General features: G+C 47.6%; 1 protein-coding gene across 3 annotated transcripts in view; it reads right to left on the bottom strand.

The window, feature by feature from the left end:
* Positions 1-12,195: 12,195 nt before the first annotated feature.
* The window catches only part of LOC311514130 (uncharacterized protein), a 34,636-nt gene continuing 28,534 nt past the window's right edge, over positions 12,196-18,297 (bottom strand). For all 3 annotated transcript variants that reach the window (XM_084616540.1, XM_084616542.1, XM_084616541.1), the window contains one exon: positions 12,196-18,151. In XM_084616540.1, coding sequence (XP_084472666.1) covers positions 17,103-18,151 — 1,049 coding nt within the window. In that variant the 3' untranslated portion in view covers positions 12,196-17,102. The remainder of the gene's footprint in view (positions 18,152-18,297) is intronic.

Below are 18,297 nucleotides of genomic sequence, written 5' to 3'. Positions count from 1 at the left end.
CGTGAACGCTGGAGCTTAGCCTTATGAGTCAAGCCCCCTAACCTTGGCATTTTCAGTGTGGGCTCCCCAAGGCACAGCGGAAAGGGGTGCAGGTTCCTGGGGTGATGGGACTACAGGGGGTCATTGTGGCCATGGGAGTGTCACTGTGAGGGGCAGGGTCCATGAGGGTGTGACTGTGACGGGAGGGCTGTAATGGGGGAGCTATGGGGTGTCTCTGTGACGGGGAGGGGCTGTAAGGCTATGGTCACTTCCAGGCACCCCCTGACATGGGTGTTGAACTGCCCCCTCCTTCTGCGGGTGCTACGTGAATAATGTAACTGAAGTCAACGTACTTAGATCTACTCACCGTGGCGTCTTCACGGCGGTGAGTTGACTGCTGCCGCTCCCCCGTCAACTCCACCTGTGCCTCTCGCGGCGGTGGAGTACAGGAGTCGACGGGAGAGCGCTCATGGGTACATTTATCGCATCTAGACAAAACACGATAAATCAACCCCTGCTGGATTGAACGCTACCTGCCAATTCGGCGGGTAGTATACGCATACCCTAGGTCTCGGTTTAAGTTTTTCTGGAATCTGGATTTTACCCTAATGGTGGTGGTTATTATGCAGTGATTCCTGTTCCATTTTTTAATTTTGCTATGGCTACCTTTTTCCATTTCTGTCCCCATTCTTCAGGCACAGGGTAGCTACCTGAAGCTTGCTGTTGGCCACCAATATTTATAACAGGGGACAGCACGTCTCTTTTTTTCTAGGTTTTTTACCTCTGTTTCCAGTGTTTTATTTTGTTCCCATGCTTGCTGTCTCTGGACTGCTTGCCACCCTGCTAGGAGAGCGGGAGTGTTCCAGAGCTCTGTGGCTTCTCCTGCTTCTTTTAACTCTTTCTTTGTTTCTGTTACTTGCAACACCAATTTTGTGGCATGTTATCTTAGCCATTTAACAGCCATGGTTATAGTTTGCAATTTTCTACATTTCAAGGCTACAGTCTGCCCTAGCCTTACAAATTCCATTGCATGTTTCTTCCCCACTATATTTTTTTAATTCATATGGACCTCTTTTGCTAGCAACCCAGCATATCCATGCCTTCTAAAACTTTGTGGGGATTTTCAGGGAGAGGATAAGCGGGTTCCCTAATACATAATTTTCTACCACGTTAGATTGTGATTCCTACGGAGGGCAGCTTGCTTACTTACCAGATCAGCGGTTGGTGTCACCAGTGTGGTCAGATGTTTGGCTGCTTGTGTGTGTTCTCCCTGTGTGGTGCTCCAGCTCTGCCCAGACAGCTGGCACAGCAGATCTCTAGCGAACCGCCCAATGACCACAAAATCTGTTCAGGTGTGAAGGCACTTGGTCAGGTTTATTGCCAATGAAGCATGGTCCTAGCTCCCCAGATCGATGTCTACAGTTATACCCATGAAAATGGACGCAGCTCAGTCAGTGGCCAGACTTCCGATTGCCCCCTTGGCTGGCCAAAGACACTCCTTCTGAGATCCATCTTTATACGCCAATACAAACAAGTTATGTGTTGCCCCTGACATATCAGAATCATAGAATCATAGAAGATCAGGGTTGGAAGGGACCTCAGGAGGTCATCTAGTCCAACCCCCTGCTCAAAGCAGGACCGATCCCCAATTAAATCATCCCAGCCAGGGCTTTGTCAAGCCTGACCTTAAAAACTTCCAAGGAAGGAGATTCCACCACCTCCCTAGGTAACGCATTCCAGTGTTTCACCACCCTCCTAGTGAAAAAGTTTTTCCTAATATCCAACCTAAATCTCCCCCACTGCAGCTTGAGACCATTACTGCATCCTCTGGGGTGGAGGGTGCCATCCTCTGACGTATCTGGATGCCACCCATTGCCTTATACCTGTTGGTTTGATCAAAACCTATCTATCCATCATGCTGTTATCCTGACCTTATCCTTAAGATGGGTCGGCGTGTTTCTGTTATCTCTGGTGAATGTGCTGGTATCGGGGTGTGCTGGTACCACCTTTCTGGAATGGGTTTGCGTGTGTATTCTTGTGCCTAGCACTACCTAGGAACGTGTGTTTCTGCAATATCAGCCCTGGTCTTGCCAGATTCTGTGAGCAGGACCTGCCTCTGGCTCACACCTTAACTTTGCTTTATATCAGCAAAGTTTTGACCACTACGTTAGTTCAGGCCTCTAATACAAGGGCTTAAGTCTCACGTTCTCTTTCTACTACAATTACTGCAATAACGTTTGTATAAAATATGCCCGTGAGGTATCATGTGGAAGCTAACAACACGCTGGTTATTAATGTCACTGTAAAATGCATGTGCTAACCTTAGATGTGACATTCTGAATTTCCTCTGTATGCTGTCACTAGAACATGTTTAACACAAAGACAGCCTCCCTAGGGAACAGTGACGCACAGGTGTGTCCTAGACAAAGGAATGGGGGGGTTGCTTCCACTTACCTAAAGCTTCAAGCTAGACCAGCAGGGGTTCTCCTGAGCCTGAACTCAGGAGACGGAGAACTAACAAGGCTCCTGCACACAGAGAGACACAGGAGACTGAATCTCCAGGTGGCTTTGCTGACAGGATGGGTGTATTTATCCCAGTTATATTAACAAGCAGTGACGCATTGAGTCCTTCACAGAGCAGTCTGAGGATGAGCCATGGTAGGAGCTGTGCGCTGCAGAGAAACATCTCTCAGAGTTCACTCATAGAATCATAGAATATCAGGGTTGGAAGGGACCCCAGAAGCTCATCTAGTCCAACCCCCTGCTCAAAGCAGGACCAATTCCCAGTTAAATCATCCCAGCCAGGGCTTTGTCAAGCCTGACCTTAAAAACCTCTAAGGAAGGAGATTCTACCACCTCCCTAGGTAACGCATTCCAGTGTTTCCCCACCCTCTTAGTGAAAAAGTTTTTCCTAATATCCAATCTAAACCTCCCCCAAACTGGTAACTGGTTGTTACTTGCTAGTTTGCTAGTGAGGAAGACAGGCTGGTGTAGCAGGAAGCTGGCACAGTCTAGTCCAGTGGTTCTCAAACTTTTGTACTGGTGACCCCTTTCACACAGCAAGCTTCTGAGTGCGACCCCCCTTATAAATTAAAATCATTTTTTTCTATATTTAACACCATTATAAATGCTGGAGACAAAGCAGGGTTTGGGGTGGAGGCTGACAGCTCGCGACCCCCCCCCCCATGTAATAACCTCGCAACCCCCTGAGGAGTCCCGACCCCTAGTTTGAGAACCCCTGGTCAAATCACTCTTGCTGAGGTAGGGAGGTAACAGTGGCTCAGAGCTCTGGGTAGCCCCTGCAGTGAGTTCCAGCAGGTGCTCATCAGGTCCCGGGAGGTGGTGAGGGAGAGGCGCATGTGTCATAATGAAAGACGGGGCTCACTGCAACTCCTTCCCTTTCCTTTATGTCTGAGTGCCCCCCCCTCTCCCCGCCCCAGCAGCCAGACCTTGTGCTTTTGCCTCTCCTGGAATGAAATTCTGAAATTCTCCCATTCCTAGACCTTGGGCGACAATACCCTGTGTGAACAACTATCCCCTCTGGAGTAGGGAGTCCCTTTGTAAACTGCTCCAGTCCTGCTCATCTAACCCAGTTCTGCAAGCTGGCTACTGCCAGCCAGTAGAATATCCAAAGTTAAGAACCATTCATTATTTTTGCCAAGGGTGGCTCATCTTGAGACTTTCTTCTTATCCTGCTTGTTTTCCTCACAGATCTCCTATGAAACGAATCCAAATGATTCAGACAGTAAATATTGCAGGAACCAGGGCAACATACAGCATTCATCAGTATTATGGAGCAGCTCCGTCTCCGTCACAGGGGTTTGGAGAAATATGACTACGGGATACCTGGGAAGTGGAGAGGGTGGGAGGAAGGGGCTGTGGGAGTTTTGAGGGATGTGGAGCTGTGGGGGATCCCAGCCCATTCACACACAATTCCTGCCCAGACCCCACTGAGTTAGAGCCTGAGCTCCATGAGCTCTGGCATTCCTCTAGCCCAGTTTCATTTTATTTTCCTTACTTTTCTCAAATATTATTATTCATACTCTTCCCTTCTTGCCACTGCATAATGCCTACCTCACCGCCCACCACACACACCCCTGTTCCCTATCCATGTGGACCCCAGCCACTGTTCCTGATTCGTTACATTCTTCCCAGTCACAAGACAATCCCTTTCCTAGGACAAATGTATACTATCTTGGAGACGTCGTAGGTTGGTAGTGAAACTTCTGCAGATTCATAGGGTCTTGCTTTCCCTTCCCCTTATGCAACAATCACAATCTCTCTTTCCTGCTGTTACCCACTTAATTTAGAGCATCCTGCCTATATTTTACCAAGGGCTGAAGGCGTGATCTGGTTAATTTATGACACCCCCGCTTATATCCTATTGAGGGCTTAAGGCATGACCCAATTACCTGGCAGGAACCTAATAAACCCCCCTGCTTCTGGCAGTCAGGGAGAAGGAGGAAGGAGAGAGGACTGGAGCTTGGAGGTGTGTTGTGAGACTTGAAAGACCAGAGAACTGAAGTAAGGGAGACCCTGCCCTGGCAGGGCAGGGAGACTCCCTCCCCCAGCGTCTAAGGACCGAAGGTACCCCACCCAAGGTGGAAGAGGGTAAGAACCCACAGGGGTTGAGAGGGGCTGTGACTCAGAGTGAGGAGCAAACGCAGACCCCTCCCCGACTTCCCTCCTTTACCACTGTCCCGGGCCACTAGCGGGGGCCCTTGGAGCCCAACAGCAGGGGCAAAGGGTGGTATATTAGCCCCCCACCAAGAAAAGCGCAGGACCCACCATACAAACATCGGCCATCTTGTCACACAGGGTATAAAGATATATCTCAGGGGGAGTGTCTTTGTCCAGTCGAGGGAGGACTGGAAAGTTCCACCATTCACTGAACTGCGGCCATTGTCATGGACATACATGTCTTAGTATCCTCGTAGAGTCTGCCAGGGGCTATTACCATGCTTCGTTGACAATAAACCTGGCCAGGTACCTTCAGACCTTAACGGATCAATGGTCATTGGTCGGTTCTCTCACGGTCCGCTGTGCCAGCTGTCTGCACAGAGCTGGGGCAGCAGGACACAGGAAGAACACACACACACACAGCCAAACATCTAACCACAGCATGTATGCCGCTAACCTGGCTACTGTAAAGGAACCTGCAAAGTTATCGCCACCTGGCAGAGGAAGGAATAAGGCTGCTGTCCTTAACTTCTGGGAGAGGATTGCTGAGTGCTTCCATGGAAGTTACATTGAGATCGCTCAGGAAGATTCAAGGGACATCCCTGTGCACATAAACCAACTGCTCCAGGTGCCCCCTCCTCCCCCAACTCTAGAGGGGAATGAAAAGCAGACAGCAACGCTACCTCTCTCTGTTGTACCGCTACCTCCTGTCGTACGAGTAGATGAATGAAAAGTCGAAAGCTCTGCACTGCTAATTTTGCGGGTGCCCTCCCTGTGATGGAAATTTTATTTCCCATACACAGCTGCTGAGAGTGACTGGATTGTGCTGGTGTCAAAACCAGGTCCCAGCATGCAGCACCCCTGGGCACCTGTCCCCTATAGTCCTCCTCCTCCTCGCTCTTCATGACAAAGACCTGTGACGTGGGCCCCTCAGCAGGAACCACTGTGGGGTGCTGGTGGGGTCTCCACCAATTAACAGTGGCAGGTTCATGGCTCAGCATGGGATCGATTGTTGGCCTCGCTGGTGGTACGCCAGCCCCAGTTCCTTGTCTTTCAGGCAGCCCTGCTGCTGATCCTTGCCATGAACCTCCTCTTGCAGCCCCTGAGCAATCTGCTCACAGATGACAATGTTTCTGTGGCTGGATCAGAACTGTGTGTCCACACAGACCCAGGAGAGCCAATATTTCCTGTCTACTCCAGGCAAGGGCTTGTCTGGCTCATGTAGCAGGCACGGTCAGCTGGGCAGCTGTGCACAACAATGGAACGCAACTAGAGGTGTGCTTGCCAAGCTCACAACCACAAAAAGGCATTTCAAAACTTTAAAGGGCACGTGTCTGGTCTATGTGACCCCCTGGGCAGTGGAGCTCACGCTTGTGACCAGGGAGATCAGTGTTGGGAATTTCGGGACAGCTGCTGCAGGACTTTAAGGGTTGACATAAATAACCCCCCAGTGGCCAGGAGCTCTGGGGTGCTCCGGGGTTCCCCTGCTGCCCACTGCAGCCAGGAGCTCTGGGGGTTTCCCCGCTGCCTGCAGCAGCTGGGAGATCAGGCATTCCTGCACCATGGGCAGCTCTGGGGACCCCACTGCCCATGGCAGCCAGAAGCTCAGAGGTTCCCCCACTGCCCGTGGTGGCTTGGAGCTCCAGGGGCTGTCAGATGTGGCAGGGGTACCCCATAGCTCCTTACCCCCGTGAGCAGTGGGGGACCCTGCAGCTCCCGACCACCGCAGGCTGAAGTCACAGAGGTTGCTGGAAGTAATGGATTCTGTGACTTCCACAACCTCCGTGACTAAATCGTAGCCTTAGGAATCAGTGATAATTATTTTTCAAAATTACATAGCCTCTAAACCTGCCTTTATCAATCAGAATCATTCAGTGTCACCTTCTTTTTGCTTGTCCTGGTGAGAAAGAAGAGACAGTTGTGGTTCTCTGGAAGGACAAGAGATATTAGAGGGGGGCATGTGGGGTAGATGTTTGACTCTCACACAGCCTCACCCGCCCTGAAATAGTAACAGGGACCTAAGGAGGGAGACTGGAGCCAGTGCCAGGGGCGCTCGAGCCTGCTCAGGCTCCAAAATGGAAGAAACAAAAACACAAAACTCCAGATACTCCATCGTCAGCAGGATTGAATCCTGCATCAGCAGGCCCCTGGCCCCACATTGCTAGTTTGCCACCTTAACCACTTAGCCTCAGTCCCATTGCACCAAACTCTTTCACTGCCTTGCAGTTGTGTCCTCTGCAGAAAGGGGCTCCCAGGAACTACGAGCATGTTGACTCCAGCTCTTCTCAGTGCACTCATCCCTGCGTAACAGGGTGTATGGCTGAACAATAACCATTCCTTCCAATTTCCCTGTCTGCAACATCACTAGAGTGGGTCTTTGGCAATGACACTGCAGTGGATTGTTGTCCATTGCCCACATTGCCAGATCAGATAGTTTTGTTCCTACTCAGCTCTCCAGCACGTCAGCAATTCAGGGGTCAGGTTTTCCTTGGGGCACTGGAATTTTCAGGGATCTCGGTGACTTCTTTCCTCCCGCGCCATGGCGTGAACTCACCCTCTCTTTCCAGCCCGGACATTCCACGAAATAACAACAGCAGTATAAAGAAAGAGGAGAAAGAATACCACAATCAGCGAAGAAGGTGGCCAGACGCCCTCTGTTAGTTGATTGTTTTCATTGAGGGTGAAGGATTCCAACTGAGAACTGATTTAATTCCACTCACCTGAGATTAGAAATACATTTGTTTGTTACATAGAGTTATTGGGAAATGTGACAATTCAGATTCTGGGGGTTCTGGCTTTTTTAAACTCTCTGTAAATTCATGAACTTGATTCTAGAGAAAAAAGTCCAGAGCTGCCTTTACTGCCAGACTAGGGACTTCTAAGCAGTGGAAAACATCCCTTGTTTGCTACTGCCAAGGCAAGTACACAGGTAATTAGCAGCTGGAGACATCGCTGGGCTGGGACCAATCTTGGGAGGGGGGAAGGTTTGGATAGAATTTGTCACACATGCCTGCCCAGAACCCCAGAATTTAGAGAAGGAAGGGTCATTTCTCACCTGCATTCCTAGAAAAGCTACAAGGGTTCCTCCCTGCCAGTAATTCACTCCCTGAATTCATCCAGCTCTCTTGGGATCTCTCTGCTCCAAAGGCTTCTGAGCCCTGGGTTTGAGGAGTGAGTGGCTACAAAATCTGAAATGAAAGGGATGATACTGGAGGGAAGGAAAGAACAGAAAATAGAGAGAAAGAAACAGAGAGAAACAAATAAATAATCAAGAATGGTGAAAATAGCTGAGTGTAATAAAGAAAATATATGAAATTGAAACTTTGTCTCAATCCCTGCCCCTGTCAACCCAGTGGGCTGAGAGAAATAGCCCTGATGGTTGCTCCAGTGTGCAACTGGTTAGCATGGTGTACTTCTAGAGCATTGCTCGATTCAAGCCTCCTGTGGAGCATGGGTTTCATTAACCAAATAGCATCCCCTCACTCATCTGGCCCTGTGGAGCATAGAATCCCAGTCCCCACAGAGGGGAAGAGTCCAGTTATGCAGCCTGCACTTGTTAGCTCCTCTACAGAGAGTTGACCAGAATTCAAAGAGCCACAATTCTCTGCCCCCCACCACTCCCCCTGTGCCAGGTTCCCTCAAGCACAGCCCAGAGTCCTGCCTTCTCCTTAATCTTTGCTCCCAAATGCTCCCTTTTAAAACAGAAGTCCTCATGAGGTGAGCAGTTGCTTGTTAACTGGGTTAGTGATGGTTTGAACCTTTCCAGTGATGGAGTTTTACTAGAATGTGATTTTGGTGAATTTTAACAAGAAGAAATCTCTCTCCTGTTCCAGTCTGGTCCCTATTGTCTCCTTTTGCCCTTCTTGTTCCTCCCCCTCAGCCTCTTTTCCTGGCCCTTGGGAAGATTGAGAGACCAGGATCAGGCTGTCTGAATGACTGAGTCTCTATCCAATAGCATGTGTGTAGAGAGGGCCATAGGGCACACTGAAATAGCATGTGTGTGTGTTAGGGGAGAAGGAACAGAAAGAAAGGTGAACTGTCCATGGGTCCCAGGCAGATTAGAGTGATTCCCTGCTGCCCAATATTATCCCTCTCTGGATGCCCTTGGGATGCCACATTTAATAATCACATGTAAAAATCATTATGAGATGTTACTAAGATTAAAGCATCATCACACCCAGTGTCACCATCACTGAACTTGCTCTGTCCTGATATTGTACCAGCCCTGGAAACAACGTGAATCGAACACAAGCCTCTCTCAGCGTCGATGCACGCAGAGGAATCACGCCGCTTTAATTCTGTGGCCATTTTGTTTGATGCCTTTCAGCTGAAAGCGTCAGTATTTGGGAAGGAAACAGTACGTCCTTTAAGCAGCGGCTGCCTTGACTTACTCTACAATGCAAAGCATTCAGATAGTCCCGAGGCAGCTCAGGCCCAACCTGCCTCGTGTGCTGATGCAACTCTCGCCCACCCATCCCCATAGCCCCCAGTATCTGCTGTTGCTCCTCTCTCTGCACTGTCTAGTGCCCGAAATGCTGAGGGACTTGGTCTCCCTTCTGTTCTGAGAGACCCTCTATCCTGCCTTGAGTCTGGCTGTTACTGGTCCAGGGGGGCTTCTCCCAGGAGAGGATCATTGCAGGAGGTTGGTCCCGGTTTGCTTTTTATTCAATCTAGCCATGTCCAGGGTGCCTATAGCTGGGGTGCCTGAGCACCAGGGCCCTGTGGGGAGTTGCCATTCACCTGCTCCTCATTTGGTCTCACCTTTCATTGAATCCATCACCCCAGACACGTTGCACTGCTGCCCAGCGTCCCTCCTGGGTGTAATCTGCCTGTATCTCTGCTCTTTAAGCACCAGACTCTCCTCCATTTCTTTGCTGTTTCTTTGCTGATGTGCCGTTTTCTCTCCAGGATTCCCCCACTAGGAGCACAGGGTGGGATTTTCAAAGGCACCAAGCTCATTTAAGAGCACAAAGCCCACATGCCTTTCAGGGGACTGGAACTTATCCAGGGCAGTGAGCAGGATTCAAACCTACCCAGGAGAGCCCTACTGCACTTCACAGCCACCTCCTCCACCACTCAGCCAGGCCTAACCAAAGTCTCCATTCAGACAGAGAATTTGGGGACACCAAGGACTGAACGCAGGATCCCCTTTGTGCAAAGCTCACACGGAACCACTGGGCTATAGCCACAGACCTGTTACATAGAGGCAGGCCACTCAGCTGGTGTTAAGCCCGACAGTCCCGCATTTCTAGAGTTTGTCCCTCATCCACTACTTGGCTGGTGGACGTCACTGGACAACATTTGAAGAGCGCCCTCACACACAAGGTCACGCCGGCAGGGGCACTCTCCAAAATGATGCCCCTGTGCTGCGTGCTCTTAAAAATGGCTGCAGCAGTGTGACATCATACACACTATGTGTGAGGTCATGCTGGCGGGGAAGGGATCCCGCCATCCCCAGAAGTACCAGACGCTCCACAGTGTTCTGGGTATGTGACAGTGGCTCCCAGAGCCCTGCTTTTCCCTGAGCGTCCTCTGGCCTCAGAGCCACATGGAAAGCAGATTCCCTCCCCCTCCCTGGGAGCCCATCAATCTCTGCTGGGGGGCTTGTGGCTCAGAGAGCGGGAGGAGAGTTCTTCCAGCAAGCACTAGGCCATGCTGGCTCAGAGACAAGGGCTGTTTGGGGGCAGGCTGGTTTATTGAGGGCTTTCCCTTCATTTCTGTTTAGCGCTAATCGGATCATTTCAAGTGGCGTGTGGAGGGGCAGCCCCAGAGCAGGGCTCTTGGTGCGGAAGAGTGATGGAGCATGCTTCAATCTCAGGGCTGCAGGGGCTGAGCAGGACTTTCCCGCCAGTCCCTCCTCCTGGCAGCTGGCGTTAGCGATGGCATCAACCCATCAGCACTAAGAGCAGGGCGTCTCTGTCACTGATACTCTCCTTGGTCCTACTGCTGGTGCCAGGCAAGGTGGACACAGAGGAGGAAGCAGCCTGATCCCAATGCAAAGGGATGAGGAACAGAGAGGCCCAAGAGACATGATCTGCTGAGGGGGGCAGGGAGTTGGGGGGGGAGTGCAAGGAAGGGAACTCTGAGATGTGATGGGGCAAAGTGGGAGATGGCTCGTGCAGTCTCTACATTCCTCAGGAAATAGCTGTGCAGCTCCCTGGCCAAATGTGGGTCACATCTCTGACTAGTGGCTGGGCCGCCTACAGGTTAACAGCCTACTACTACCAGCCCCTTGGAGAACTCAAGTGGCAGAGGTCTGCAGGGTGGGCATAGAGGTCCAGGCTTCCTGACAACACAAGGGGGGTTCATACAGCTCGCCAGGCTTGAATTTCTCTTTGTTCAATTCGTCTTCTTAAAAAAAAAATGTAGGAAATGATACATAAAAATGTCAGTTCCCTTTTCTGTGGGCGTATCGGGTTATGAGACGAGGGGCTTTATCTCCTAAGAAGATCCAGCAGCGCTGTGGGTTGGTGCTGCGCATGCAATGAGGATGACCGCTTCTGACCCAGCTTCTCCTCTGCAATAATCTCTCTGCCTTTCTCTCTGCTAGCCCCAGATTAGGCTGTTTGGTACCTGGCAAACCCCCAGCACGAAGTGGCCCCAAAGGTCAGGAAACCCCAAAAGAAGAGGAGAATCAGCAGGACTTGGGGAGGTGACTCCTCTCTCAAAGGGGCTGGCAGACTCAAGCCAGGCCCCCCCGAAGCTAGTCCCCTAGGGATGGAGTTTCATTATCTATTTACCTGGTTGTCTGGAGAACCCACAGTCCTTTTGTGATGTCAGGTTGGGGAGGGTTCTGAGCCCATCTGAGCTGCAGAAGGAGAGGGGAGCAGAGGAGCTGGTCACCGTCTGGATCTTCCTGGGTTTTTCAAACTGGTGCTTTGAAAATGGGTTCTCCATAGATCTGGGCACTAGCTCTTCCCCACTGTGAAGGAATCTGAGGAGATCACCCGCGGAAAGACAGATGGATACAGATGGACAGACTCATGGCAATGCCCCAGTTGGCCCCTTTAACACACATCCATTTACTTTGCCAGCGCCACATCCATTTCCAACCCTGAGAACCAGACCCCCAACCTCATCCAGTCCTGACCAGGCAAGCCAGATGGGGGCGCAGGGTGGGCCTTCCCATGATAGTGAGAAGCAGAGCAAGTCTCTCTGCTCCTACACAGAAATACCCCCACCTAACTGACACCTCCTCACTCAGCCACATTGACCTCCATTCCCTGCTCCCACAAGCCTAGGTGGGGGAGCTCATTTTCCCTTGCAATGCTTCGAATCCCCTGAGGAGCAACTGGAGTGGAGATCAATGCCCCCCTCAGCTGCTCTCCTGTGGGAAACCAAAGGTTAATTGACAGGTTGCTGATTCAGCTCCGAGGTGGGCCACCTTATCTCCACCCAGATTGTCTACAGTTCCGGCCTATGTGGCTTATTGACAGAAACATGACTCAACATCCCTTTGAGACATTTTATTATAACAAACAAAGAAAATCAAGAACATACATCACAAAGGCTAAACTATGATAAACATAACTCAACTTATTATGGGTTGAACACACAGTTATCAAGTTCAAGTTGAACCAGTAAATCAAGGAGTGAACAATGATATTGCTTTGGAATCAAGTCATCAATTTAATCTAATCCTCAGATTAATACAACAGATAAACAACTCATCTGTTTTAGAAGAGTAATCCAGTCAGAAGGCTGTCCATTTAGTCATAAACCCCAGTCAGAGAACTTCACCCTCATAGCTCAAGCCACACTGAAACCAGTGAATATTTCAATACTGAAATCAAATGATTGTTCACGTTTAGGCTACAACCTCAAAGCCAATTAAAGCTTCCGCCTCAGATTTCACTGTTGTGTGACTAAATCCTTCTCCTTTTCACCCCAACACAGATACAGCCTTTATCAAGGCTGTCATCAGTAGAAATGTAACAACTGCCACACAAAAGATGTGGGGAACTATTCCTTCTGGCATCTTCCCAGTGTGGATTTTACAGGTGATTAACACAGATGTATTCAATGAACCACCCTGTCACACCGAGGATGATAGAAAGGTGGGGGGCATACCCCAGATTATACAAATGAATGAAAAAAAAATAAAGGAACTACTAAAATAGCAGTGTTTGAGCGCTCCAGCTCTCTTACTCTGTCGACTCATGTGTAGGAGGAGACTTTCCCAGGTACAGGGAAACTAATCGATGTTGTCACAGCTTGTCACTGATGTCATGATTTCCCTCCCCAGAGGGGATCAATCTTTCTCAGATATCTTGTTGACCTGAAAGTTGAAGGACTTCAACCTTTATCTTGATCTTTGCAGTTGACGATTCTAGCTTATCCCGCTTTACGGTGCCTCCCCAAGATCTCGGGGCAAATCAGATGTGAAGAATGCCTCAGATACCAACAATGTGGACAATCTGGTTGGAATGAGGCAGATCTTGGGCTAGCATCAGTTTGGAAAAGTTTCCTTTAATCCAGTCTTTTTCTCAAGATATGTATTGTGGCAAACCACATTCAGCATGAATGTGCAAAACCCAAAGATATCAAAAATGAAAGATAATCAGGACGAGTTTGAAAAGGTTTCCATAGACTGGCCACAGGGTTCAAAGAGTCTCAGCACCCATAAAAATAGCTATTTGGAAGGTTTTTTTTTAACAGCAAAGCTACTCATTGCATCATGCATCCATCACCAAGCTTAAAAATAAATGTGGATATATCATGAGAGATGTCATATCTTTCCTCTGCAAACAAGGGAAGTGGGGAATTCAGTGACCCTCACAATCTCAATGAGTAAAAGGTTAAAGTAAAACTTATCTCCTTAAGTAGTTTTCCTCTCAACAGAAATATACTTTAAAGTTTATCAAAATAAATTTCATTTGAAATAGAAATAACTGAAGTCTATACCAGGTCTTTATTCTCATATACATCTCTCACATATTCCACCACCCCAATCTTTAGACTGACATTATAATTCAGAACTCTTTAGTCCAGAGAGGGTAAAGTACATCAAATAAGCTTTTCAGGATTAGCCACCATTTCTTATATTTCTAAAAAAAACCCCTGATAATTTCCAGTATAATTTGAATGATCACATAATTAGTCTCTTACTCTAACTAATAATTAACGGCATGTTTAATTTAATTTTAATTGTCAACACAACATATTCAAAGATTGCAAAACCCTATTATAGGTCTTACTTTCTTTTCACCCCCCATTTCCACCCAGTGAACCCTTGAGTAAAGCGGTGGTTCACCCCAACATTGGTGCCTCTAACTTGTGTGAGTTCATTTACCCGGCGATCACCTGCCGTAAGGGTTGGTGGAAGATGTCTCACACTAGGTGGGCAGGTTTGCATCATAAGGAAAAACACCTGTACTCTATTTTCACACTTTTTAATCTTTCAGAGTAGCAGGAGATGGTGGAGAAGTGATGCAAATGCGTAAGAAACAAGATCAAAAGACCAAACCATAGAAACAGAACACAACATTTGTGCATGCTGCACTCTGAACTTGGAAGCTGACAAAGTCATTCCCTCGATGGATACAATCACTGGCACAGCACAAAAATCCTTGCTTCCCAACCAGGAAAAGAGATGGGGATCTACAGGAAAGGAGTGTTCTCTGAAGGTATCAACAGTTTTTCTCTTTAGCTTATGACACTTTGGATCCAAATGGTAAAGGGCAATAGTTCCAAATTTATCCATGGCATCCTTTGGAACTGTAATCAGTGACACTGAAGTAGTGAAGGGTGTTCTAAAAGCAATTTTACCTGGATCATAGTTCATCATAGCTTCCTTTTTGGGGGTGAAATCTGACCATCGGGTACCTGCTATACCTACCTGAGTTCTTGCCAAATCCTTGGCCTTGTTTGGGGTAAATTTATACTTCTCTGGAGTAGAATTCTTCACCAAACCATGCAATATTTCATCAGCGTTAGTGAGGATGGCATCTCCAAACATGACAAATGTATTTCTTTAAACTGGTGGCACATGTCTAAATTATCTCAGAGTCTCTGTAAACTAGGAGAGGTGGGATTTCTATTAAAAAATAGATATTTTTCTGAAACTATCTCACATTCAAAACTGATTTACTTTTATACACATTTACAGCACCTACAAAGGGTGAGTTCAAAAAACCCACCACCTTTATTTCCTCTGTTTCTGCATAGTTAGGAATAATATCTCCCATGTTATTTGATTATGCAGGAGATATCTTCATAAGTAATCTCCTGTAAGGCCTGGGTCACAGCTGCTTCGGGGATCAAATACATGGGTATTTTGGCTAGTTTCAAGTCACTGACTCTGGAATTCTCACTCCAGATCACCTGAGACTATACTGACCTAAACTATTGAATATTACTGTGATCACATGCAGTTACTTCAGATAGTTGCATCCTTTGCCGAGTCTGATGTTGTTCACCATTTCAGAGTGGAGATTTAAAAATGCTACGGTTTCTTTGTTAGCATGTCCAGTAGCTTGGAGTATGGTCTCCAGGTGACTGGAACTTTCCCTATATCATCATGGAGAGGTAGGGAAAAAGTAAAAAGTAAAATAAGAACATAAGAATATAAGTACAGCCATACTGGGTCAGAGCAAAGGTCCATCTAGCCCAATATCCTGTCTTCCAACAGTGGCCAATGCCAGGTGCCACTGAGAGAATGAACAGAATAGGTAAACATCAAGCGATCCATTCCCTGTCTCCCATTCCCAGCTTGTGGCAAACAGAGGCTAAGGACACCATCCCTGCCTATTATAGCAAATCATCATTTATCTCAAAGTCCCCCAAAATAAATCTGAGCTACATTCTGTCAAACAAAATTAATATCCAGTTATGTGACCAAACAGACTTCAGAAAGAAAGAAAAACCCACATCCCAAGGAGGTATACAACAATTTAAATTTCATATAAAGTGAAATTTCAGAGCACATTACATCTGATGACTCAGAATCAGGACAAGAGATTCTCCCCATCCTGTTTTCCTCTGATCTGTTCAAACCTACTTCACCCAGTGCAGTTTCATTATTATTAGTCATGTTATTTACTAAAGGTCATTACATCATTGTAATAGGGAAAACAACCCAAATTTCCTCCTGCGAACAATCCTAACTCAGCGGGAAAAACCTCAGGAGTAGCTTTGCCCATAGATGGAAAATGGGATTTCAATGCTGACTGATCTCATTGTGTTTGGAATCCATTCAGATTCCCTTTCCAGGTTGGTGACACTTTCATCTCTACCTCTAATGAGTCTGATTTAGGATCAAAGAAATCAAAGGACAATTCCCAACCACAAAGGACTACTAGGATGATTGGAGGCATGGAGAACCTACCTTACAAATGGAGACTTAGGTCTGGTCTACACTACAGCCCTGTATTGGTATAACTACGTTGATTGGGGTGTAAATCCACACCCCTGAGCAACATACTAACCCCCTTCCTCCCCTGTGTAGACAGTGCTATGTCGATGGGAAGGCTACCACCTCTCAGGGAGGTGGATTAACTAACTTTCCAGCAGTTATGGGCCTATTACAGGAGAGGGTGGGTGGGTTTCTCTGGCCGTCAACGTGCAGGAGGTCAGACAAGATGATCATGATGGTCCCTTCTGGAATTAAAGTTTGTGAAACTATGAAAGCTGAAGACACTGCATCACATGATACTTTGGGAGTGGAGGGCTAAAATGTGAAGAACATAAACACTACATAGTTCAGACTGAAGGTAAGAGTGCTGGAGTGATGGGGAAGCATGGAATCCCTCCATCTTTTTCAGGCTCTGCCAAGAGCCTGAAATGACACTTCCCTTCCTCCCCCACCACTCTTGCTCTTTGTTATATTTAAATCTATTTTATATGAGAAAAAGGGTACCAAAACAATTCTTATTCAGCACACCCCAGGGAAATGTGTGGACAACTAGGAATGAGACAATCTGTGCCCAAGGGTGAACTCGGAGGCTCGAACAATCATTTTGCAGTGGAAAGAAGAGTATATATTTGATCCTTGCTTAGACTAGAAAAAGGACGTTAGGTCAGGACATGAAGATAACCTGGAGACTGTACGTGGATTATGTAATTACTGCAAGACTAGTTAGGTTTTTACATCATGATAACGAACTCAAGCTAGCCAACTCCATGGAAAATCCTAGTGGAGATGAAACCAAGAAGATTTTACTTGGATATAGCTAGATGACGTCACCTGTATATCTCCCTGACCTGGAGGTGATGAATATTCCTTGTAGGAGGGTCACAAATTCCCATAATGCATAGGAGACTATGGAGTTGACAGAAAGGACCATGGGATTCACCCCAAAAAGGTGGAGCTGCAGAAGGCAAAAACAGACAACTCACCTGGGGCAGCTGAGGTACCACAGTGAACGAAATGGTGCAAATAGCTTTAAAGTTCACTATGTGGGAATGAGCAAAAATATTAAAGATAAAAAAATCTTTTGTTGGTTCTAGACAAGGTTTTTATGGTGTTCCTCTCCCTTGTGGATTCTCTGATGATAAAGAAGGACTGAGCTCCGAGTGAAGCATTTCCCGCACTCACAACATTCGTAGGGTCTCTCTCCGCTGTGGATTCTCTGATGTGTAATAAGGGCTGAGCTCTGAGTGAAGCTTTTCCCGCACTCACTGCATTCATAGGGTCTCTCGCCACTGTGGATTCTCTGATGTGTAATAAGAGCTGAGCTCTGAGTGAAGCTTTTCCCGCACTCACAGCATTCGTAGGGTCTCTCCCCAGTATGGATTCTTTGATGTGTAACAAGGGTTGAGCTGGAGGTGAAGCTTTTCCCACACTCACGGCATGCATAGGGTCTCTCTCCTGTGTGAAGTCGCTGGTGTGTAACAAGGGTTGTGCGCTGAATGAAGGTTTTCCCACACTCACAGCATTTATAGGGTCTCTCCCCCGTGTGGATTCGCTGATGATAAATATGGCCTGACCTGTCAGTGAAGCTTTTCCCACATTCACTGCATTTATATGGTCTCTCCCCTGTGTGGATTCTCTGATGCTGAATAAGGGTTGATCTGTCAGATAAGTTTTTCCCACATTCACAGCATTCATAGAGTCTGTCCCCTGTATGGATTCTCTGATGCCTAGTAAGGGCTGAACTTTGAGTGAATGTTTTCCCACACTGACTACATTCATAGGGTCTCTCTCCTGTGTGGATTCTCTCATGATTAATAAGGTCTGCACATCTACGGAAGATTTTCCCACATTCAGTGCATGTGTTTTTTCTCTCTCCTGTGAGGATTCTGTGCTGGCCTGTGGTCCCCTTGAGGTCCTCATGAGTTCCCTGACTATTAATGGGTTTACCCACTTTCTCTTCTGGCGGGTTTCCCTGCTGCCTCTCTGGCCTGTGCTGACTCTCACAACTTTTTTGCTGCTCATCACTCCTGGACACATTCCATTTGGATCTTTGCAACAATACCCCGTGCAGGTCCACATGCTCAGCTTCCTTCTGCTGAGTATTCTGTTCCTCATTCTCACTCACCATCCCACCACCTGCTGGAATAGAGAGAGAAAAACCTCAGACGTAGGAATGGGAAAGAGGAGAGGAAACCAAAATAAGTGCTAGAGAAATAGGGGAAAAAATCAGGAAGTGATTCCCCCAAACTCTTCCCCATAAGGGAAAGAGGAGGGGATCAATTCTG

The sequence above is a fragment of the Lepidochelys olivacea genome (genome assembly GCF_965140295.1).
Source record: "Lepidochelys olivacea isolate rLepOli2 genome assembly, chromosome: 28".
Taxonomy (NCBI): domain Eukaryota; kingdom Metazoa; phylum Chordata; order Testudines; family Cheloniidae; genus Lepidochelys; species Lepidochelys olivacea.
This window is presented reverse-complemented; position numbering and strand designations above follow the sequence as displayed.